The following is a 25,680-nucleotide window of genomic DNA, read 5'->3' on the forward strand; positions in this document are numbered from 1 at the left end:
CATGAAGAACCAATTCAATTCTACTTTTATATCTGGGGTCATTCACTTTCCCTCAAAGTTGCAGTTTTTTCGCTGGACCCTGTAGGTTTTAATCTTTTTTTCTTCTTCAGTATTTGCCCCCATGTATATGCTAGGCATAATGCTGACACCTACACGATGCATATCTTTTTTTCATTACGCACTTTGCTACACTCGCAATGTATAATGAAATATTCCATTCATTTCTAACACATGTATGCAATCCCTTACCAAATGTCACTTCAAATACAGGACATCTCTATTTTAAAATAAATTTGAGCTGTATTTAAGTGCGAAACTGTCCCTTGCTACCATGAAACATATTTTGTTTTAAAACATAAGCCAACAATTCTTAATTGTAATTTCTTTTCATCTTAAAAAGGGTATTGACATCTGAATATTTAGTGGGAAGATCCCAGGTATCCGCTAGTGACAGTCTACTGGCAAATCCAGACATGCATTGAAAGGATGTTGATGTGGAGGACACAGGGACACCTGATCCAAGAACTGTGATATTTCATTCGGAGTGACAACCTGGCATTCAGTTGGTATGACTCTTTGAGGTTGAATATAGGGTTAAATTGGTATATATTTGGTTAACATTCAAATAAATCCAGATAATACCTTCACAAATGGAATCATGGCGTTATGATACACTAATATGCATGTACCATTTTACTGTTTTTTTACTGCATTACTAGGTATCACATACATACAAAAAGAGACAAAACACGGAAAATCATTATTCTGTTTCTAATTAGAAGGTATGACAAGTTTTCTAAATGCTGACAAAAAAGGTATGGTGGCCAATACTGATTTTATTTGCAATTTCCTTTCAGATATGGGACCCGTTTATTCATAGAACTGCAGATTTTATGAAGCTGTTTTTAACAGAAGATTTGGTTTTCTCCATCTGTGTTGCCCTCAGCCATTATGCTGAGATGGTAATATCTAGAGGGAAGGATCGTCATATGCTTCCCAAGGAAGTTCGCAGCCTCTCACTGAAGAGGATATACTAGTTTTTAAAAAACTGATATTGTGACAGTGATTTCCAGTTTAAAACGAGAAATAAGATGCATAATAAAAAGATTACCTTTACCAAAATTAATCTCGCTGCACATCTAACACATAGTATAGCCTTGAGTATAGAAAGCATTTACAGTCAATTAAGTATTCGAAAGCTCTGACAATACATTAGTATTCAGTGCCCAGTATTAAGAAATACCCCCCCCCCCCCGATTTTTGTGCATTACCTTATTATACATGTATGTTGTGAAGTTCCTGTCGATAGACAGATATTGATCGATGCATGCCCCTATCGGAACAACCCAGTATCAAGAATTGTGTCTAGAAATATTTTTGCTAAATATGATGGAAGTACATTTAAATCTAGTGATTGAAAGTAAGTGGGGTCCGGTTTAGAATAGGTCCTCAGTATCCCTTGCTTGTCGTAGAAGGCGACTAAATGGGGCGGTCCTTTGGATGAGACCGCAAAAACTGAGGTCCCGTGTCACAGCAGGTGTGGCACGATAAAGATCCCTCCTTGCTCAAAGGCCATAAGCGCCGAGCATAGGCCTAAATTTTGCAGCCCTTCAACGGCAGTGATGACGTCTCCATATTAGTGAACTATTCTCGAGAGGGACGTTAAACAATATTCAATCTATCAATCATTCGTATATGTTGAACGTGGGGAGGAAAAACGGGAGTACTTTTTGATAACATTTGATAAGGTGGTGTTGCTTAGCAATCAAATATATTTGAATACAAAAATTTATTTCAGATTAACAATAAAGATCTTTTTTTTAATGTTGCAATATTCATTCTATTTAGTGGAACATAATGGCAAAACGTCATATTAGAAAATGATGGATATATATATAGTACGAAATTTCCATTTTATAACCTTTGACCTTAATTCTATTCATCATATGTTTTGTTAAAAACCCCTTAAAATGATTAAGATCTATTTAAAGATTATATTTTAAAATAATGTGACATTTACTAATCATCATGCAATGTAATTATGTTTAAATTGTGTCGAATGGATGCAGAAAGGCAAATTATGGTCAAAATTGTACTACAAGTGTTGTTACTTAGCAACCAAAAATATTTGTTTTTCAATAAAATTGATTAATTTGATTGTGATGTTCTTGTGGTATTTTAAAAGGCACATAAGCTCATACATTTAGAATTTTCAATTTTTGACTCTAATCTAGTAAGAGGGGTTGTAATATATATATTTCAGAGAAAAAAGATTGCAAAAATGTGCACTTATATGACCTTTGACCCCGTAGACCTCTTTGAGGTCATGGGATACCTTGACAAACTTTATAAGAAATTGTTCCCTGTCCAATTCCTAATAAAATTATATGTCATACGCCTACCCCAAATCGTGATACATGCAGATTTAAATCGATGCAAAAATATTGTCATATAGTCTATAAAAACCTCTAAAATCTGCCGGTAGAGAAAGGGTAAACATGTATTGTAACAAATTCTATTTTGCTGAATATCAAACTTTTTTTATTTTACTGTCAATTTTTAAATGTCCATATGATATAAATGAATAAATAAATATATAAGATGACATCAATGGAGCAGATGGACCATCAGTATGGATTGATCAGTGGGTAGAGTACCAGACTACGGGTCATGGGTTAGATTCTCAATCCTGTCATATATTTTTGAATCATTCCTCTGCTCGTCCTTTTACACAATCATGGCAATGGAAGATGAACATTTCTCGGTTTCGCAAAAGATTTTTCAGGCCATTACAGCAATGTACCCATAGACCTAGAACAATAATAGTATTACATTGATTTAAATAAACAACTGTCATTACACTGCAATCAAATTTCATAAGGCTTAAAAAATACATGCAACATAATTGTTAGTTAAATAAACTCTAAAATTGTGATACATGTAACACTGATTTTATTTACAGTATATTCATCTACCTTACACCATATCTGGGAAGATATCATTAAGTATCACCTACAATTTCTAATTTTAATGATTTATAACCCAAGAGCCCATATTAACAAAAAGATTTCAAATGACCCCAAGGTCAACTTTAGTATTTTTTCATTAATCATTCCCCTTGTAATGAAATTGGCTTCTTTCCAAACCAGAAAAAAATACTTTTTAACCAAGAATGGTAAGTTTCAGTTAAGGTCATTCACGTTTATAAATAAAAAATAATTTTTTGTGACATTTCAGGTACAATTCACTTGCATTCTATTTTCTTTCTACAAAATTCTCAGGTTTAATTAGTCTAGAGTTAACATATTTTGATAGTTCCTGGTTGTGGCAAGTAAAAATGTAAAATCAGCTGATATGTACTGCAGTAAGGTATATCAATGGGATTTTACTGCGGCAAAGAAGGTGAGAAAAATCTTTAGCACAATTGAGTATTGAACCTCGTACCTTTGCACTGAGCTACTCAGGCTGACATATAATACATGGTAGTACAACATTATAAATTTAAAGGGGCATATTTGCTGTGATTATATTTGCTCTCAAAATCTCCCAATGGCAAAGCAATATGTATTACTGACTAATAAAAATATTTCTTTAGTAAAATAAAAAAACAAAAACAAACAGAAACCTAACAAGAGACCCACAGGCCTTATCAGTCACCTGAATACTAGTGGAAAATTATCATTACTTCCATGGACTATGAAATCTAGAAAAAATTTCCTGTTCTAAATATCTAAGTTAATTATATTCTAATGTTCAGCAACAGTATAAAGCAAGATGTGTTCTTAAAAATTCACATCCCTCAAAGTGCATACACTGATGAAAGGCTTTAAATAGGTGTATTCTCATGAAAACATCAAAAGATATGACTAATTTGGACTCATCTTAAAGTCATAAGCCTGGGTTGTGAAATTCACCATTTTTTGTACATCCTTTTCTGCATTTATGTTTTATACAGTATCAGCAAACTTACACATAAATACTATATACTAACTTTGGCCCCACCCTGGGGTCAAAACCCTTACTCTGGGAGAAATCAAATTTACAATTTTGGTAAAAGACTACCTGCTCTATACATTTAGTTTCAATTTAGTATCAATAGCATTAAAGAAGATGTAATTTAAGTGTTTTATACACATAAACACTATATAACAAGATTTGCCCCGCCCTGGGGTCAAAACCCCTACCCCGGGGATCATGAAATTTACAATTTTGGTAGAGGCCTGCTTGCTCTACATCACTATGCATTTAGTTTTTCTTATATATGTGTGTTTCTTGATAAGAAGATTTTTGAAAATTGGTCCCCCTTGTCCCAATGATGCTTCATACCAAATTTGAAAAGAATTGGACTGGTAGTTATTAAGAAGTTAAAAATGTTCAATTGTTAACGCACGACGAATGAAAACTAATTGCATTAGGTTACTGAGTAAAGTCAGGTGACCTAATAAAAGTACATTTGATAACCGCTTTTAGTGTAAAGAAATATATAAAGAAGAATTATTGGCTTGCAAGATAATAATTATTTAATCACCAAAATTACATATATTCATTTGCTTGCTTTGAGATTAAAAGGTGTTTCAAATAACTGAATACATGTGTTATTACTGATCAGAAATATATAATATAGAGCAATTTTTATTGAGTGTTGATTTCAAATTTTGGTGACAAAATTACAGCTATTATTTTGGAAATCATGCAAGAATTTTTAATATCGAGGAGATAAAAAATAATTTCAAAGAAACATAATGTATGTCCTTAGATTGGTTAAATTTCTATTTGCCAAAAAGGTGAAGATATGCTTAGACAGACAGGTACAAAACATACAAAATGGACAAACTTTGATCATAAAAACTCATAAATTTATGTTCTTAAATCTTTGCCTAAGGATTTAATCATCAATGCATTACAAAAATCATTACATCATGTACCATGTACAATAATTTGTTTTGGATTTTTTAAAACTTTGCAAGTACAGAAATGATTAAATGTGTACAAACAGTGGATATACTTACATCATATATATGTACTGTACATCTTGCATCCCAATCCTAACCCTGAGGCATCATGGAAAATCTTTCAGGAGAGGACATGAAGAGAAATGCATCTAAATCAAGGAATGCTGCTGTCTGTTGGCAATTTATTTCTTGACCACATTTATGACCCTTTGAAAAATAACAGTGGTCAGCTAACTTGGATATATAGTGCATGTTACATGTATATCACACCTAATATCTCCAATTAATATATAGTCAATGTTATTCTACATTAAATAAATTAACACTGACTTCACACAGATGTACAACTGTATTTGAATGCGATTTTGTTTCACAATATTTTCTGAAAGTTTTGCACATGGATGTGCACAAGCAATAATTGAAATGATGCTAAAAGAGACTGTAACTGTTCTCATCTGGTACCGAGTCCATTCACCCTATCTACCTGTTCGCCCAGAGTATATATTGATAAAGCAATAATAATTTTCATATTGTATAACCATGCACTAGAGGGGCACCTACAAATCACACATTTTAGAATTAGTGCCTGTCTATATCATGTATATTTTTGATTCGTTTTTCACCAATAATTTTGTTTTTCTTTTTGCGAAATGATGTGAAAGCATGTGCGTACTTGTGTACAGGTAACTATGATATTGCTTTGATGTTGTCCCAGTCATGAAATAAAAAAAAAAATGGGAAAAATAATTTTGAATTTCAATTGTGGTATTGTCAAAAGTTTGAAGTTACCATGTACACAAATGAACTTCTGTCTTAATGTGTTAATAGTGGCCACATATAAAATTGTAAATAACTAACACATATGTATATGTGCTCACTATTTAGAAATTAAGATCCAGGCATTATAGCAGCTACATAGGTTGAGAACAAAATGAATAAGGGACTGTGATTTTGCGATGTGTGTCATGTACTGAATCCCCTTGAAGTCAATTTAACATTATTTAGGGGCCTAGTGACGAGTAGTCAGTGGTAAAACATTTAAGGTTATTACTACACAAACAACTTAACTTACTTGTCAGTCCATGTCGACTTCTTTTTGAACACCTACAGCATCGCAGATCCATGCACAAGTCAAATGCGTTAAATTTGATGAACCTTCCATTTGGATTTGTAAACAACACTGAATAACGGTACAGTTGATCGACATGCCGTTGGCAGGCATACATATACGTTGAAATTCGTTGCTTTCTCACAAAGTTCTATGTTCTTTTTCGTCGTAATGTGGCGGTAGCGCAGGGAATTCAAAGTAAATGAGCAAATTCACACTTTTTACGCTTCGAAGTGAAAATAGCCACTGCGCACGCCTAAGTGCAATCGTACATCGTAAGTTACGTTTGCGGATACGAACGGTTTTGTGAATACCATTTTATGAGTACCTAACTCTAATCTTAAGTCAGACGTAAATCCTACGTGTACGTTTACGTCTACGAACTTTAGTAAATATGGGTCCTGATCCCAACTCTGGTATACCCGGGGATTCGTGTTTTGTACTGCTTATAGGAGTTATGAGACTCATCACTGTTTGTTATCTTTACCTTTTATGCACATGTAATACAACATGCAATAAAAAAAAAAAAACAATTGAAAATCAAATGATAATAGATACACACATACAGCATACAATAAACTTACGGAAATAAATTGAAACTGAGATTATTTTATTATATTTCTAACACACAATTTGAGGCAATTAGATTTTAGTATCCAGTTTGTAGTTCACTATTCGCAATTCTATAGTGAACTGCATTCTAGAACGTGGTTCGCAAATTTCAGTCCGGATTAGGGGTCTTCGATGATTCCGAGCCCGATGTTTATTCACAAAAAAGTAAAATTCACAAAACTCACATTATTCAGTCGAAAGTGCCCTGATCAACAAAGCTAGTACTTTCTAATACATTTGGCGCCTAAAATTTGCATAATCTAATTTCATTTGATTGATTTTAAAGAAGTTTATTTTTTTACGAATTTCGCAAATTGTAACTTTGCTCTTTTTTTAATACCTATTTGGTATTCATCATTGTTTTTATTAAAACTCTGAACGTCTCTGATATAATTTAGTTTGTGTATCGTTCATCTTTCTAACTAAAGAATGTAGCAAAAAACAGGTATTTTACGCAATATAGTACCCGATTCATTTGTTACTGGACCTGATGAAAGCTTAATTGTTTAAAGAAGAATTCTGTTAACTATCAAGTAGTGTGTTCTGATTCTTACAAGTTGAGGATCACTGTATTTATACCATTACCTTCACTTTGGTCTTTGGTTATGACTAGTATCGGAATATTGTATATGATTTAGAGATTTGCAGGAAAAATAACTTGTGTCAAGAAGATGACGAAAAACTACTTATATATTTTCGAAAGAGCTCTAAAGTCCCCTTCCTCTTCTCTATTCAAACACTTTTCTCGTTTTTGAAAAATTTTATTCGTCCTCGTTTTCATCAGTTGTTGACCGTTTTTCTTCGATCCTGTTTCACATCTTGAGGCATTTCAGGTTCAAAAGTGTTATTAAATGTTTGTTGGGTTTTTTGTGATTCATTGATCTGTAGATGTGTTGAAGGTATATTTTTGCCGTATCCAAATAAATTGAACACAGCTTTCCAGACTCCCTTAATTTAATCATGTCAGATATATTATAAAGATCTGCTTGAGTTGGCCGTTGTGTTCACTTAAAAATTGCTGGCACAGGAAGAATTTAATTCTTGTGATGTTTATGGACATACTAGAACTAGAAATTTCTGACATTTTCTCTTTAAAAAAGACCTTTTTTTCCTCATCTCCTCAATATGAAGAGTTTGTAGGATTACCAAAATAGGTTTAAATTTCATGTTGTAGTAACATTACCAAGTAGTTTATATCAGCCTAACTTGTAATATAATGTGAAGAAAATTCATTGATCAAAGTGATACGGAGCCTTTATTTTTTATTACTGTGTTATTTTCCGGCATCCCAAGGGCACTATTCCGGGTTCTTAGAGTCATCCACGTCAAGTTTTCGGGAATATTAGCCGAACACAGCAAAAAATGGGACGTCATACGCAAAGTCGTCAGTCGTCTGCAAACAAATTCTAGGTAAGACGTGTTTGAGGTTTCTCCGCTGAAAATTTATAACCTTCTATTATTTGTTTAAAAAATTTTCTTTACGATTTTCTCGTGCGATGTGGTAGCATTTCTCAAAAGGTAATCGTACCATTAAACTCTCCGATGGCCACAGAATATGCAGATTTCACTCGGATTTAACTTTTCATTTTTTGGCGTCTACACGTGGCTCAAATTCTCAACTTCCAATTTTCCCATCCTGCGACATATAGATTATTCATTAATTTCATTAGTTTCTTGTTTTTGTATTTGCATTAATGAACTAGCAATATTGACAATGCCAAAGAGGAAGAACCAACAACCCAGACCCGCAGTTAAGTCGAGGAGGCGCCCTAAGGGTACTGGTGGGTCGGACAACGCTACCTTAGTCCCCCAAGTCAACTGGCAAGAGAACCATCAAACACGGGGCTCCAGATCCCAGCAATGCCGTTTACCAACGATCAATTGCTTCAGGTGTCGCAAGCCGTAGCAGACATTATATCCAGGCAGTCTCAATGCATGCCCATAGAGCCCCTCCTGACAAGCATGTCTGCGGATGAGCCGAGTACAGGTATAGAACCTGAGATATTTTCTAATAACTATCTTGCTCAAACGCAGAGTTATGACAATGAATTTGGGGCACATGGTGCCAAATAGATTGAAATACAAAATTGTAAATGGGGAATATATCAATTTGGGGCTGTTGGTTGACAATTCTGAGGGGGTTGATCCCAACGATGACACTAAATATTTTTCCATGAAAGAGGGTAGCTTTACTTTGGCCTCTAAGTCCAAAATCAAGGTCATAACCGATATACAGGTTTGGACTGATGCTTTCCTCATCTATGCGTCAATATATGCTTCAGCACATCCTGAGACCAGGGTCCAACTATTTAAATATATCCATACCATTAGGCTGAGGGCAAGTAGAGTTAAAACCTTAGGATGGCGCGATTATGATGTTCAATTTAGGTTGAAGAACAATTTAGGTTGAAGAAGGAGCCTAACCCTTCCTTTTCATTTGCTGTTGTTGACCAAGAGCTATGGCTCCTGTACATGTACAGTACAACGACCACCCATACTTCCCACCACCAGGCCTCGCTCCTAAAGTGCTATGATTTTAATTACAGGGGGCAATGTAGCAAATATCAGTGCCAATATAAACATGAATGCATATCATGTTCACAAAATTACCCCTACATCAGGCATAAAACAACCTCAGGCACCAGTTAAAATTTTAGGTCTGGTGATATGCAAGCAACCTGGCGACCTCGGTAACCCAAGAGATCCACACAACCAAGCTCAACTAGTAGAGCCCCTCATGCCCAGTCATTTAAACCTCACTAATATCACAACAAGCCCAGTCAAGGTGCGGAAGTTGAGCAAATTATTGACAAATTACCCACTCAGTTCGGTGGCTTTAGAATTATTGCGAGGTTTTACTTATGGGTTTAAGCTTTGTTATCAAGAACCACGTGTTGCCACTGGTTGTAAAAATCTTAAATCCATGGCTGGTTTAAATTATCAAGCGATTCAATTAGTTAAGGAGATTTCATTGGGTAGAGTTGCAGACCAATTTGACCCCCCCCCCTTGCAGAACCTTATCTCCAATGATCATGGTACCAAAGAAGGGGGTTCTTATAGATTAATTCACCATTTATCCCATACCCCCTGAAAATAGTACCAATGATCATATAGATAAAAAGTATTGTTCTGTGAAATACTCATCTTTCGACGAAGCATTAGACATGCTCGCAAGGTTGGGTCAGGAGTCCTAGTAGCATGTCTAGATATAAAAAACGCATTTAGGTTGTTGCCAGTCCATAAATCCGATTTTCAATTATTGGGCTTCAAAATCCAGGGAATGATATTTGTGGATAAGTGTTTACCTTTCGGATGTTCAGTAAGCTGTGCAAAATTTGAGAAATTTTCAACATTTTTAGAGTGAGCACTTAAGCAGGAAGCCAATAGCCTTGATGTGGTGCATTATCTAGACGACGTGCTAATGGCAGGTAGAGAGGGTACTGAAGATTGCGCGCGGCTAATGTCTATTTTCTGTTCCATCTGTTCCGATCTTGGGGTCTAGAAAAAATCTTGGTCCTACAAACAACTTAGTCTTTCTCGGTTTGGAAATTGACACTGTCAATATGACAATAACAATACCACTGGACAAATTGCAACATCTTAAGACTCAGTTACTATGTATACTATCGAAACGCAAAGTCACACTGAAAGAGCTCCAAGCCCTTACGGGTTTGTTGAATTTTTGTATTAGGGCCATTCCATCTGGTAGGGATTTCGTTAGAAGACTATATGATGCTACTTGTGGACTCTCAAGACCACATCACAAGCACAGGGTCTGTTTAGAAATGAGGGCAGACATTGAAATTTGGCTAATGTTTTTAGAGTGCTTTAATGGAGTCACATCATACAGAACAGTAGATTGGACAAATGATTTTGATTTGGAGTTGTTTACTGATAGTGCAGGAAGCGTGCAATTAGGTTGTGGTGCTTTTTTAGACCAGCAATGGGTATTTATGCGCTGGCCAGCTCAGTGGGAAGGATCAGAAATTATTAATGATATTATTTTTCTGGAGTTAGTACCAATAACTATGGCTTTCGATATTTAGGGCAAGAAACTAGCTGGCAGGCCAGTAATCCTTCATACGGATAATTGAGTCCTTGTATCCATTCTCAATTCCAAAACATCCAAATCAAAAGGGTCATGCATTTGCTGAGGAAGTTCTGCAAGGGTTGGTGTACAACATTCAGTTTAAGGCGTCCCATATTACAGGCCGGCATAATGTTAAAGCTGATTCTCTTTCTCGACAGTAATGGTCACGTTCCCGGGCCAGCTTCCCGGACTCAGAGGAACAACCAATAGCAATTCCCCAGTCTTTTCTGCAATTGATCTACAACGTAGATCTCAAGAGCTCTTCAGTTACTCCATTTCCGACAATACTAAGAAGTTTTACGACACGGCACTGAATGTTTTAACACCTTTCGCAAGGCTTACTACCACGAAGAAAAGTGGCCTCCTCATTCCCACGAATTAGTAAATTTCGTGTCGTACCTTTCATATAAGCAATTTTCTCCCAACACAATTAAATCTTACATATCTGGGGTATCATATTTTTGCAAGCTACACAATGTCCATGATTCAACTGAATCGTTTTTACTCAGAAAAATCCTGGTCGGATTGACCCGTAAAAACCCGCGCGCTGACGACAGGAAACCACTTACATTGGATATCTTGTCGAGTATACTTCGCTTTCTGTCTACAATTTGCAAATCCCCATATGAATCTGCGCTATTCTCGGCCATATTCACAACCGCTTTCTTCGGGTATTTCAGAATGGGAGAACTGGTTCAAAATTCAGTGCATGACCCTGGACATGCTATCCAAGCTAGGGACGTAACCTACCTAGAACACAATATTACAGTCCCCATTTTCCCTAGACACTTAAAAACTGACCAGATGGGAAAGGGGGTAACTATAACGCTATCCTCTACGCTTCAGTCTATATGTCCAGTGCGCACTATGCAATCATTCATACAATTAAGACCCAAACTCTCAGGACCATTTTTGTCACCTCTCTGGCAGATCAGTGACTATGTACCAAGTAGCGTCTGTTTTTAATATGGTTATAAGTAATTTAGGGTTAGACACCCGAGTATACAAAACTCATTCCTTCCGCATCGGGGCAGCTTCCTCTGCTTGGGTCATGGGAATTAGCGAACAAAATAACGCTAGTAAGGGCCGGTGGAAATCTCGTTGTTTGTTCAAGTACATTAGGAAATAAGGTTCACTATGTTGTAGTGTCTCGAGCTCAATAGGGGGGGGGGGGGGGGGGGGGGGGCTGGCTAAAGTATAATGATTAAAAACATTTTAACAAAACATATTCAGATTGTATGTCCAAAAAGAATTTGGATCATTGGGTCGTCCATAATTAAGCATGCTTTTTGCTATGCTAGAAAATTTCCATTTTGGTGTCAACTTAGAGTTAGCCCGCCATAATGCATACCATATTTTGGCAAGGCAAAGGGGGCATGAGACTGGAAGAGATTCACCCTAAAGTTAGGACACTATTGAAGGTAGAAGATGCCCCTCACATGTTACTTATATATTGTGGGGGCAACAACATCCCAATGGACAAAGGGGCCAAATCAGCTGACTAGCGTTTCAGGCTAAAGGGTGCGTTGAAAAAATTAACAGCATTACTACCATCAACAATATTGATTTGGTCCAAGATACTGCCACGTCTTCACTGGAAGGGGGATAACCCAAGCTGCCATGGAAAGAATAAGAACTCGAGTAAACAGCCATGTGGCTACTTATTTGCTTAGGTCAGGGGGGAAGTACATAAGGTATCCAGAGTTACATCGCGTCAACACGGGCATGTTCTTTAAGGATAAAGTCCACCTTTCTGACATGGGCAATAACTTGTTTTTGTTTAGATTGCAACAGGCATTGAAAGCCTTTCTTAAGGATAATTCCGTTCAGGTCTCCCCGAAACTTGGCGAAAACGGGCCATGGCTGCGCTATGACTGATTGATCATTCATTTAGTCATAGTTTTTATTTCCTACATTTATATTGAACATTTATAAGCTATTGAAGATCTATGATTTTTGTATTGACAATTAGTATCACCTAGTCATTTTTGGCGTTATTGATTGACTTGATGAATTTTCCCCCAGTACTCGATTGACATGGATATTAATTGGTGTTGAAGGTGGCAGGGGGCTTAAAATTTAAAACCACACATGGGCTAGAGTGAATATTTAATATTGCCTCATCGTGTCAAGCACACTCTGATAGTTATTCGTAACTGTGTGGTATTATACGGGTTGTCCTACTGGTGGCGCAGCCTATGCCTGAGCATAGTGTCGTGGCCGCTATTTTGGCTCACCAGTAGCGCTCAACTGCTTGTTTTCCTATTTGACTTTGTGTTTAAATGATTGAATTTTGCCATACTAGGTGATCAAACAGGTGAGCATCTGTGCCCAGGGCCCAACCTGTTCACGCTTGTATTGTTCAGGGATACCAGAAAGGCAATAATTGATGCCTGTCTCCCTTATTGTTATTGTAAATTGCAGCCGTGCCCAATATCGCCAAATAAAATTTTTTCAAGGTATAGTATGTCATTTTTAAATTTTTATTTTCTGCATGCGGATACGCAAATCTGGACTCAGTGCATCTTTTTATAATGTGATTTAACAACTAGAGGCTTAATCCATTTATCAAAGTGATACGGAACCTTTATTTTTTATTACTGTGCCATTTTATGGCATCCCAAGGGCACTACCCCGGGTTCTTAGTGTCATCCAGATATTAGCCGAACACAGCAAAAAATGTGACGCCATATGCAAAGTCGTCAGTCGTCTGCAAACAAAGTCAACCCTCCCTACCACACCCCATTTTAATGTTAGATCGTTTTTATCAAACATTACTGCCGCTTCTCGTTTTTGTTTTCTTGTGTTAATTTCAGATAAGCAGTTGGATTTCTCTCCTATCTCATAACTCCTATAAGCAATACAAAATATATAGTTGGGCAAACACAGACCCCTGGACACACCAGAGGTGGGATCAGGTGTCTAGGAGGGGTAGGTATCCCCTGTCGGCCGGTCAAACCCGCCGTGAGCCCTATATCCTGATCAGGTAAACGGAGTTATCCGTAGTCAAAATCAGTGTACCAAGACCGTCCTAAAAATCGGTATGAAACACGTCATGCTGACACCTACATGATGTATATTTTGTTTTCATTACACACTCTGCTACACTGGGAATGTCTATTAAAATTATTCCATATATTTCTAACATATGTAGTTCCTTACTAAATATCACTTCAAATATAGGTCATGTCTATCTTTTAATAAGTGTTACTAGTACTGTCCTTTACTACCATGAAACTTATAATTTAAAACATAAACCAATATGTAATTCTTAATTGTATTTTCTCGTCTTTAAAAACGGTATCGACATCCCAATCTTTAAAGGGAAGTTCTCGGGTTTCTTCTGCTAATGACAGTTTAATGGCAAATCCAAACATGCATTGGAAGGATGCTTATGTGGAGGACATAGGGACACCTGATCCAATAACTTTGGAATAAGCCGCATTTCATTCGGAGCAACAACATGGCATCCAGATGGGATGCCTCTCGAGGTTGAATCAAGTACATTTGGTTAACATTCAAATCAATCCAGATATCATGTTCACAAATGGAATCATGGTGTTATAGTACACTGATATGTATGTGCCATTTTACCATTTATCATTAACAGTGCGACATTTAACTCTAGACACGACAAAAGTCGGATTTTTGCCAACACTTATATTGAAGATACAAATAAACCCTTTACAAAAAATGATGAAATTTTATTTTCACAAGACATGCACCCAACTTTGCACTCGTAACTATTGTAGTTTTTAAGATATTTCACCTGAAATATAAAAAAAATCCCATGAGAATTTGGTGGAATTTTCACTCCCATCAATGCTCCCACGAAACTTCCCAATGGAGAAAATTCTGATACAATTTTTTCTCTCCCATAGGGTTTTAACTCCCATTTTTAAACTTAACATGGTATACAATGTCCCATAGGAGAGAACATACCATAATGAACCTGAAATGGGAGTCAATGTCCTATTTGAGCATGAATAGAAATAAATATCCCCCAAAAGCACAGGGTGAGGATTTTTATCCCATGAATACAGTAATAAAACAGAAAATTGTATCTTAAGGAGTGTTGCTTGTCATGATTCTTACCAATGTACTTACGCCTAACAAGCTAAGGAATGGCATTAATTTTATATGTAGTACTTAAGCTCATATATGTAGGCCTATGTGTTTATGGATAAATGTCTGAACAACATGAGAAATCAAATGATATTAGAGCTCTGCATTATTATACTCTTCCAAATGGAATTTCAAATGTATACATATAACCCTTTCACAAAAATATCAGTATAAAAATGGACGAGACTAAATTATTGCAGTTAGAAAAATATGAAATACTCATTCACATGCAATTGCTCACATTCACTATTTATAACCCTTCACAGGTCGTCAGGCGTGAATATGTTCACAGTAATCGGTAATTTTGTCTGTAATGATAATAGTATGGGCATATAACCTACGGTGCAATCCTCTAATGCAAGGTGAAGATAAAGAACAGTGATCAATCTCATAACTCCTATAAGCAATACAAAATAGATAGCAAACACGGACCCCTGGACACACCAGAGGTGGGATCAGGTGCCCAGAAGGAGTAAGCATCCCCTGTTGACCGGTCACACCTGCCGTGAGCCCTATATCCTGATCAAGTAAACGGAGTTATCCGCAGTCAAAATCAGTGTGCCAAGAACGGCCTAACAATCGATATGAAACACGTCAGACAGCATTTGACCCAATGATAGGTTGTATTGACGAACTAGATCGTTATAACGACCATAGAATTTGCGAAATGCTGACTTCAATCGAGACTGTTGAAACCCCTGTACCATCAACGTGTTTGTCAGTAGCTTACCTCGATTTAAAAACTGACTATACGCAGAACAAGCTCTTGCATATCGAATCAGTTGAGATATATAAACGCCATATGCAGGTGATAATGGAATATTGCTACATAAATATGGGAAGTTGACGATGGAAAGCTGAAATCACCCTGTTTGTCATACAGTTGAGTTGTCAGTTTGCCGTTAATGTCTACTTTCAATAAAATATCTAAGTATGAAGCAGAAGTGGACGACTCAGTGGTGTCCTTTATTTCGAGCTCACAGAGATATATCAAATCGACATATGAATGAAACTTGTTATTGTTAATAGAGAAAACATCATCGATATATCGAAATGTCGAATTGAAGGCCACAGCGAGAATTTTTTTTCTTCTCACGTAGAAGTTTTTGAATAAATTTTGCTTCATATGAATATAGAACCAGGTCAGCTAACAAAGGAACACAATTCGTGCCCATGGGAATTCCAACAGACCGTTGGAAGACCTGATCACCAAAGACCACGAAGATATTGTCAATGAGGAACTCAAGCATATTTTTTATTTCAACTTCAGAGTACTTGTGCGTGGAATCAGAGTGGTGTTTAACAAAGTAAGTTTTTGAAAGACTGATCACTAGATATGAATATTTCCGTTTTCCATTTTTGTTGCAGGAGCAACTGTCTATGATATCAAAAAGTCGAGTTTTTAATTTATCGTGAGGAATGGTCGTATATAGTGTTGAAAAGTCATAGGTTTTAATGTTATTGATTTGGGAAAAATTCTGTGATTTCAAGTTTACTGAAAGTACTTTAGTATTTTTTAGAATCCATATTTAATTAACACCACTTCTGGCATATGTAGTCGCACAGTAAGTTTGAAGTTTCTCCTTCACAGCTGTTAATATTTTCGTGAGGAGCAAAGATAGGGGCTTGGTAGAGCACTCACTGGATCCAGCAATGTATCTTTGTTTGTAAGAGTTTTTATGTAGTTTGGGAATCCAGTATATGTACGGTAACTCATATTCAATCGACCCATTGACTGGGATATTAAATGTGTCTAAAACTTTTCTGATATATACTAATGACATTGTGATTCTGATCTAAAAAAAATTGAGGACTAGTTGACATTTATAATACTTTGTTACATCATGACTATACATTGCTTGCAAGAAAACAACACAAGAAACGCATAAATTTAGTCAGTGACTAAAATGTGTTGTTCAATCACACTATTTTAAAGTCATTACACTCAATTCGTAGAAAAATTCCTTAACTGGCAATTGAAATCAATATACAAATGTAGATTTTCCGCTTTCAACCATTAATATTGAAAAGTCACTTGAGGATCGATCCATCTTATGTACGTGGTATTCTAGCATCATGAATGATCTTGTACATGTAAATGCAGGTTAAAGACAGTTTAATGAAATTGAAGTAGGTGTGTACTGTATTTCAAATGTGAAAAATAAAATGAATTTTTCTAAATTTGTTCAACCCCATTTTCAGAACTTGAAGAGCAGAAGATGCATTACCAATGATTCCCATATGACATAGAAGGCAAAGGAGAGCTCTTGAGAATATAAACATCTACGAGTTTGACAGTCAATGAATACATCCCATGACACAATCCTTCCTGATTCAGTAAACTTGTAGTCCATTCTTCTAAGGACACACCATGACTTAGTTAAGATCAAGTGTTGGTGTCAGAAAACTAATGTAATTAAAATCATTGCAAAATTAACAAGCTGGGACCCCTGCAAGTGTCTGATGTGAGCATACTGAATAAGGACTCATTACTGAACAGTTGAGGGAAAATCACTATTATGATGATTGTTTTTTAAAATGACGATTGCTTTGTTTGCTAACATTGTGATCCATATTTGTTGAATAAATAACTTTGCAAAATTGAGTTGTTCTGTTTACTAATTACTGGTATTTCAACATAGATTACTGTAACACTAAACAAGCTTCAATAAATTTTGAAAGTTTCAGTTTCTGCAGTAGAAGAGTACCCCTATTGATTTGCAGGTACAAAGGTCACTAGGTGCAATACAATACTCTGTACAATTGGTGTCTGACCAGTATCTTCAGAACCCCTAGATCGATAGTTATAATCCATACAGAAGTTGGTCATTGGTAGTAGATGATCCAAATTGATTTTCAGGTCAAAGGATTAAAAGTCACTGGGTGCAATGTAGCTAGTACTCTATGCAATGGTGTCCACCCAATATCTTGAGCCTGTTGCTCAGTTGTTATGATATTTCATATGTTGGATGGCTATGAGTAGTAGATGACCCCTAATGATTTCCAGGTCAAAGGTCAGCAGGTGTAATGCAGTATAATAAACAATTTATTGGTATCTGCCCAACATCCTAAGAAGAGCTTTTATAGTGATGCTATTTAATGCATGTGTTGGTCACTGGTATTCGGGGCCCTTCGGTGATTTTCAGTTCATAAGATCACCAAGTGCAGTGGTGTACTTCATGCATTTGATGTCAACTAAAAGGGTTTACCAAACAATTGATATATGCTTGACCTTCAGAGAAGAGGGAAATCTTCCACCTTTAACCGTTCACCAAAATTTTATGAAATGTAATAAATAAGCAAAAATTAACACATTGACAGCTTTCTCGTCCCCTTGATGCATGCCCCTGGTAATCCCTTGCTTTGACTGTGGTAGTATAAACATTTCCACAAGTATACATATGACATACAGTGTAGCTGAGGCCGGGGGCATATATGTTTTGCACAGAATTTTTGTATCGATATTCATGCACTTATTTTCTATCTAGATATTATTAATAGTTTACATGGCAATACAGTACATGTATAGAACTCGTTTATGGATTTGATTGCAATGATACTTGGTGTTTGGTGGTTTGAGGGGGAGGGGGGGGGGGGGGTAGCAGCATATCCAACTGGGCTACAGTTTGTTTACATGGGTTTTATTTTATCACTTGAACTAATATTTATCAATATGTTAAACTTCTATTTATTTTGAAATATCAATTGCTTATATTATTGACTTTTACTGAAAACTGTGTAGGTTTGTATTATTTGTCATTTGTGTGAATTTTGGTGAAATGCTCAAATCTACAGTTTTCATACTACAATAGATCAATTGCATTATGTTTCAACTTAAATCTTTTTATATATATTAAGAGTCTTTGATATGAACATCTTTTGATAGCAGTTGATTCTGCTCTATGTATTTTTCAAATTATCTAAATTCATCAATGAAATCCAGCAAATAAACCACTGTTTGGCAAACTGCCAATTTATAATACATTGGTATAGAGGTCAGTAACGCACTCTTTACCATGAGTGAATATTGATATCATAAATAGGGAGGTAATTTTATACATGTATTGCATGATAGCGAGGGAGATATGGAGATTTATCTCATACGTGTGGTGTATATTGAAAGTGAGATAAAGCATTAGGTTTATCACACGCCCGTTTGATAAAGCTTGCCGGTCTGAACTACTTTTGACACTGTCCCCGCTTGGATGACATATTCTCTGTGTTTTATGCATATCGACGCATGAAATAAAGTGTATAACTTGTTATTCTGTATTTATTTAGAAGTTCTTTTATAGCAAAATGAAAATGATGTTGTCCCCACTGACATATAATGCCAACTATATCAGTAACTACTAAAACAAATACGATTACAAAACAAAAAAAATGTCCCCTTTATTATGATCGACAAGGAATCAACCGCTTACTGCACAAGAATAATCGAAATTAACTCGACATGCTGGGGTACCAAGTATTCAGAAGCACCGCCTCTTTTCTCTGGAGCCAAATTGAGTGTAGGCCTAATAAATCTCAACAGCTTTATTTACTAGGCCTGAAGTGCCTCAGGATTTCCTCTCGTCCTCAGACCCAAAGAAACCACGTAAATAAAATCCAATTTGCACAAACACTTTTACTTTTCATTGTAAACTGTTGAACATTCTAATAATGTTGCATTAAAATATTACTATTACTTTTATTGATCGTTGTTACAAATGTTTATTTAAAAAAGACGACGACATCAAACTTTCATCAGAAGGCCTACCTCAAAAAATAAATACTCGGCCAATAGTTGTTACTTTGTTGGCATGGCAAAACCATTATTAATCATAAACTATAATCCCTTCTAAAACAATTCTCATCCGTGTTTTCTTTTATAAAAATGCCCTTGTGTACTGTATATGAATGGATTGCAAGCGGACTATTTTGTCCCGCGTAAGGAAGACTGATCAACATGACGTTTGAGCCACAGATTCAAAACAAATTCAAGCAGCTGTTTCTACCATACTGAGGATCATCTCAAATTAGCGAAAAGAAGACGTATGAGATAAATAGAACATCTATAATTGCGTATTTCGATATTTGGTTTATCCAACTCATTGATATGGTGTATTTATTCGCTCGGCAAGCCTCGCGAATAAATACACCATATCAGCTCGTTGGATAAACCAAATATCAAAACACACAATGTAAATATCCTATATTTATTCATCCAAGACAAATGATATTCCCCGAGGGCAAAGCCCGAGGGGAATGTGATTTTTCTTCGGTGAATAAATCTTCATATCTCCCGAACATTCGTGCAATAAATTGTTTATTATACCGAAACAAAGCAAAACTACAAAAGTGCATTTGAAATAGGAGTCCGCTCATGTATATAGTGTATGTAGCAGAGATCGCCCTAACGGTAACACCGCGCCGTTAAGGTATTACGGTATAAGGTACAATCAACGAAATACAGTGATATGATAACCAGTATTTTGAATTTCCATTCTCTTTGAATGCTGATTTACTTGTTTGTTTTTGTATCAACCAAAACCAGGCGATTTAACTGTATATCAGAGACCCGCCTATTTTGTGCCTTATGAACTATGAAAGTACAATGACTCGGAGTTATTGTGACGTCACAATAAACTACGTCTACCTTGCCGTAAATAATATGGAATATGCACGAGGTTGCCCAAGAGGTAATTATAATGGGGAGATGTGATGTTTGAGAGGGAGATATGAAGTTTTGTCATCCCTGTCACGTGACTGTCTAGACCAATCAGATTACGCATTGCATAAAATTCTCATACTGAAGTATAATGATATGGGAAATTAAGATTTATGGAGAGAATTTGTTTTCAATTTTATTTTATTTTTTATACCACAAGGACAAACCATAAAGAAAACGGGCTGAGTTTTGCAGTTTAACTAGGCTTCATAGACTGCTGTCGGTTTCCATGACAACGGATAGTAAACATTTGGTGATGGGTTTAAAATTATGTAAGATAGTGCAAGTAAAATTAATACTGGGGAAATAAAAGAAATCTTCGACTTTGAGTGGCCGGATCCTATCTGATTTCTTTGATTTTTACATAGAATTGATCTTAAGAGGTTGTATATAAGAAGAATTTCTTTTGTTGAATATGATGCACAAATATTAATAATTTATTTATTGAAAGTAAGTACTTGAACATTCGTATACATTGAACTTTTGGAAGGAAGAAGGGTAGTACTTTTTGACAACATTTGATATGGTGTTGTTGCTTAGGAACAAAATATATTTGAATACAAAAATAATTTAGATTAGATTAACTTTAAAGATCGATTAAGCACATCTGACACCTCAACTTTACAATTGATGAAATTTCAAGTTGATATCTTGAATACTTTCCGAGAATATGACTACACACACTGGTCCTTTAAACGAAATGACGTCAATACCTTACGTGAAAAGTGAAGATAACGAACAATGATCAATGCCAGAACTCCCACAAGGAAAACAAAGTAAAGGGTTGGGCAAACACGGACCCCTGGACATAGCAGAGTTAGGAACAGGTGCCTGGGAGGATTAACCATCTTCTGTCGGAGTAATCCGTAGTCAAAAGTTGAGTGTCAAGAATGGCCTAAATCGATATGGGACACGTTAGACATCATATGACCCAATGATAAGTAAGTGACGAAATAAAAATCGGAAGAAACAGTAAAAACGTTATGTTCCCAAACTTTGATTGCGGATAATGATAATTATCAACAGAGTAATACCAATATTTTTCCCAATTCCATCATGGGAACATGATAATAAGAAACAAAATAAAACCAATATGCTCCGAAACATTGTTGGGGGAATATACTATGTGTAGTAATTGGAAACAGTAAAAACAATATGTTTCCAAACTTCGTTTGCAAAGCATCATGAGAAAGAAAGTAAAGCAATGCGTTTCCAAGTTTCGTTTTGGAAAAATAATGACAAACAGAATACAAAAGCCTGTTCTCAAACAACGTTTTGGAAACATAAGTTTTGCATGTACATTTTGTAGTACTTAATTGACTTTTTGATTTCGTAATGAAGATCGTTAGTACAAGTAAATATACCTTTGTCACAGAGTTCTTCGGTATATCCTGGATTACAGCCATTCGTCACATTACAGACATTCAGACAATCTGGACCATATGTTCCTGGAGGGCACTCTGGGAAAATCAAATTTTCAATAGACAAACAAAATACACACCTAGAAAATAAATGTGAATGATGTGAATTATCAAAATCCAAAAGTACGCTTTCAAAACCAATTTTTTTTAAACCTACCTTTGTCACAGAGTTCCCCGGTATATTTTAGATTACAGCCACCGTCACATTTTCCCGTTGTCCTGTTGCAGGGGAGGTAACTCAGACACTGTCCACTACAGTTATACACACAATCTGGACCGTATGATTCTGCTGGACACTCTGGAAAATATTATTTCACCCGGAAAATTTATTATTTTTAAGAAATACCCCTTTCTGCTTCACATTCACTGCCATTTTCATTGTTGTCTTCATCGATCTAAAATACATAGATTTCATCAATCAACTATTCAAAGAGTTCAATTTGTAAATTTAGAAATATATTGTTTCTTTTCGAAAGCTTTTAGAATAATGCCAAATAAATTACGTGTGTTACAATGTATTCCTGTCCATCCATTGCCACAGCCATAGTCACATTGGCCAGTGGTGTGATTACAGAACAGGTTGTCTCTGCAGTGTCCAGTACACGTAGATCTACACTGTAAACCGTAATATCCAGCTGCACATGCTACGAAAAATTACATTCTCTTGATAAGTTACACCTTTTTGTATCTCATTTTATATCAAATGTAAAGTATCAATATGAAATGATATAACATATGTAATCTTACATTTGTTACAAAAGTTCCCTACCCATCCTGCAGTACAACCCAAACACGTTCCGTTGACAATGTCACATCTCATTTCCTGACAGTTGTTTGGACAGGGTAGATCACAGTTATATCCATACACATCCGATTCTTTACAACCTTTGGATGTAATACAGAGAAAGTATAGCACCTCATTTATATACTACTCAAAATTTGATAAGGATCATAGATATTTTTCTGTTTAAAAAATTAATAACTGCATAACTGGCAATATTGTGTCCAAGTGAAATCAAAAACGTCTTCAACAAACTTGCACGTGTATTTCATGCCATGGGAAATGCGTTTCCCATCACAGTTTATGCTTTTGCTACCATTGCACGATTTTCACTCAGGCATCGGTGTCTGATTCTTTCTAAAATTTCAAACTCACTTGAGTGTTTACACTACGTTTATCAACACAATGCCCCCTCAACGTGTAAGGCGTCGCCTAACGACAGAACAACTGGGCAGATGTATTGGAATGCTTGACGCTGGTTAGTCACAACGTGACGTTGCAAATGCACTAAACGTCAGCCAGAGCGTTGTAAACAGTGCCTGGAACCGACAGCAAACTTTTGGTACAGCAGCACACCGACATTGGGGTGGTCGTCAGACGTCGACAACCCAACGCCAAGACCATTTTGTGGCTCTTCAAGCACGACGCCATCCCTTCTGGATAGCAACCAGCCTACGTAACGACCTCCTGAGCGCCTCGGGGGTGAATGTGTTCACTCAGACGATACGGAATCGGCTTCACAATGCAGGTCTCAACTCGAGAAGGGCATGTGTTTGAGTCCCTCTGACTGTTCGACACCGGCGGGAGCGATTGGACTGGGTTGAAGATCATGTCACTTGTACACAGAACTATTGGGTTCAAGTTCTGTTCACCGATGAGTCCAGGTATTGTTTGGACTTCACAGACAGGAGGTACCGAGTGTGGCGACGACAACGTGAACGTTTCCATGATGCCAACATCAGTGAACATGACCGTTATGGTGGTGGTTCCATCATGGTCTGGGGTGGAATCAGTAGGGATGGAAGAACAGATCTTCATGTCCTGGACAGAGGAACAATGACGGGGGTGCGGTACCGGGATGAGATCCTCGATGTTTACGTCAGACCCTACGCTGGTGCTGTTGGCCCTGAGTTCATCCTGATTGATGATAATGCCCGTCCTCATCGCGCCAGGTTAGTGGAGCAGTACCTTCAACAGGAGACAATTGTCCGTATGGACTGGCCAGCGCGCTCGCCGGACTTGAACCCGATTGAGCATGTATGGAACATGCTGCAGGTTGCCCTTTCACGCCGGAGAGCACAACCCACGACTTTGGCAGAGCTCGGAAACGCCCTCGTGGAAGAGTGGAACAACCGGGTGCTTATTGACAGCATGGCTCGACGTTGTCAAGCCGTCATTTATGCAAGGGGAGGCCATACCCGGTATTGACACTTTATCGACTAAGTGTAATAATGGACTATCCCCAAAAACTGTGTAATTCTTTCTCTGCTTTGCTGTTAGCGTTTTGTAATGAAATGCCTTTGGTATTGTTATCAGATTTCAAGCATTCCGTATTGATAAAAGTTCATGCCGTTCATGAATTTTCATTGATAACCTGAGTAAACACGTTTCTGAGTCAAATTTATGTATTTTGTTATGTTAGTGGTAAATAACACAAATGTAACCTAGTGATCCTTATCAAATTTTGAGTAATATACACCTGTACATTAAACGGACTTCAAACTGTATAATGAAGCAGCATGGTATTACCTGTTACAGTTACTTCACACAATTCTGTGTAAACTGAGTATGTTTCATATCCGGAAGGATAAGTTGTACCGTCAAATCTTTCATTGTAAAATATAACGTAACGTCCATGTTTGACACAAGTTGTACTGAAATTCAAGGTCGGTAACTCCTGTTCGTTCTTGTAACATAGATACCCATCCTCCTTTATGGTTGTGTTTGACACATAGAGCGAGAAACCAGCAAAACGCCCTCTTTGCCGCATGACTGAAATAAGCAATTTTTAATACGACATTGTTATCAGTTGAAAAGAAGAGAAAAACTTTTCTTCGATATAAAAGCGATGAGACTTGACTAATTGTACAAACTTTCTATTAAAAACCACATTTTCATTTAACTATATGCTATGTATTTTGATCAAAACATTGAAATCGCTGAAGACAACTGGAATATGTAAAATGTTAGAAAAAGAGCAAGGTACAAGCACGATTGCACATGCGATAGGTAACCTTAAAAGTAAATGTAAAGTCAAACTGGCAAACAAGAATGTATAGATACCATTCTCACAGTATGAAAGTGTAACAACTGTATAATACACTATTCAATTATGGACTGTTTAGTTGGGAGACATCACAAATTATAAACAACAAAGCAGAAAACGTTTCGTCTGTTGACATTTGATCAATCACTACCATGGGATGCTTTGTATATTAATGTGGGTTTACAAGTTTATTACAAACGCTCAAACAACGTCGTTTAACAGTCTATGGCGAACTGTACGCGCAAAATGTTGACACATGTGATAATTTTTATATCACCCGTTGTCAAATAATGTTATCCATTGTGTCATAGGATGAAATAATTCATATTTAACATACTAATATAATTTGTCTCATAACTGAAATTATAAATATTTTTGATGACACTGTTATCAGTTGGAAAAAAGAGAAAGACTTTTCCTTGATAAATAAGCGATGGGATTTGACTATTTGTATCAACTTTCTATTAGAAAACCACATTTTCGTTTACTAGTATTTATATGCTATGGAGTTTGATCAAAACATTGAAATCGATGAAGGCAATTAGAATATGTCCTCTTTGTCTCATAACTGAAATTACTACTTTATTAGAAACCTTTCGATCTTTTTAATGATAT

The 25,680-nt window shown here is 36.4% G+C and overlaps 2 protein-coding genes and 1 pseudogene across 2 annotated transcripts in view; 2 read left to right on the forward strand and 1 right to left on the reverse strand.

Annotated features, from left to right (window-relative positions):
• The window catches only part of LOC125669341 (uncharacterized), a 170,315-nt gene that overhangs the window by 132,397 nt on the left and 12,238 nt on the right, over window positions 1-25,680 (forward strand). The window lies entirely within an intron of this gene.
• LOC130053863 (uncharacterized) lies at window positions 8,533-9,366 on the forward strand (annotated as a pseudogene).
• Window positions 10,130-24,789, reverse strand: LOC125669317 (protein draper-like). Its single transcript, XM_056161489.1, has 7 exons — window positions 24,549-24,789; window positions 22,788-22,903; window positions 22,522-22,662; window positions 22,365-22,413; window positions 22,176-22,316; window positions 21,962-22,057; window positions 10,130-10,227 (listed from the first exon to the last, which is right to left on the reverse strand). The coding sequence occupies exons 1-7, from the start codon at window positions 24,787-24,789 to the stop codon at window positions 10,130-10,132; spliced, it is 882 nt and encodes a 293-aa protein (XP_056017464.1).

This window comes from Ostrea edulis, chromosome 4 (genome assembly GCF_947568905.1).
Source record: "Ostrea edulis chromosome 4, xbOstEdul1.1, whole genome shotgun sequence".
In the NCBI taxonomy this organism is placed as follows: Eukaryota; Metazoa; Mollusca; class Bivalvia; order Ostreida; family Ostreidae; genus Ostrea; species Ostrea edulis.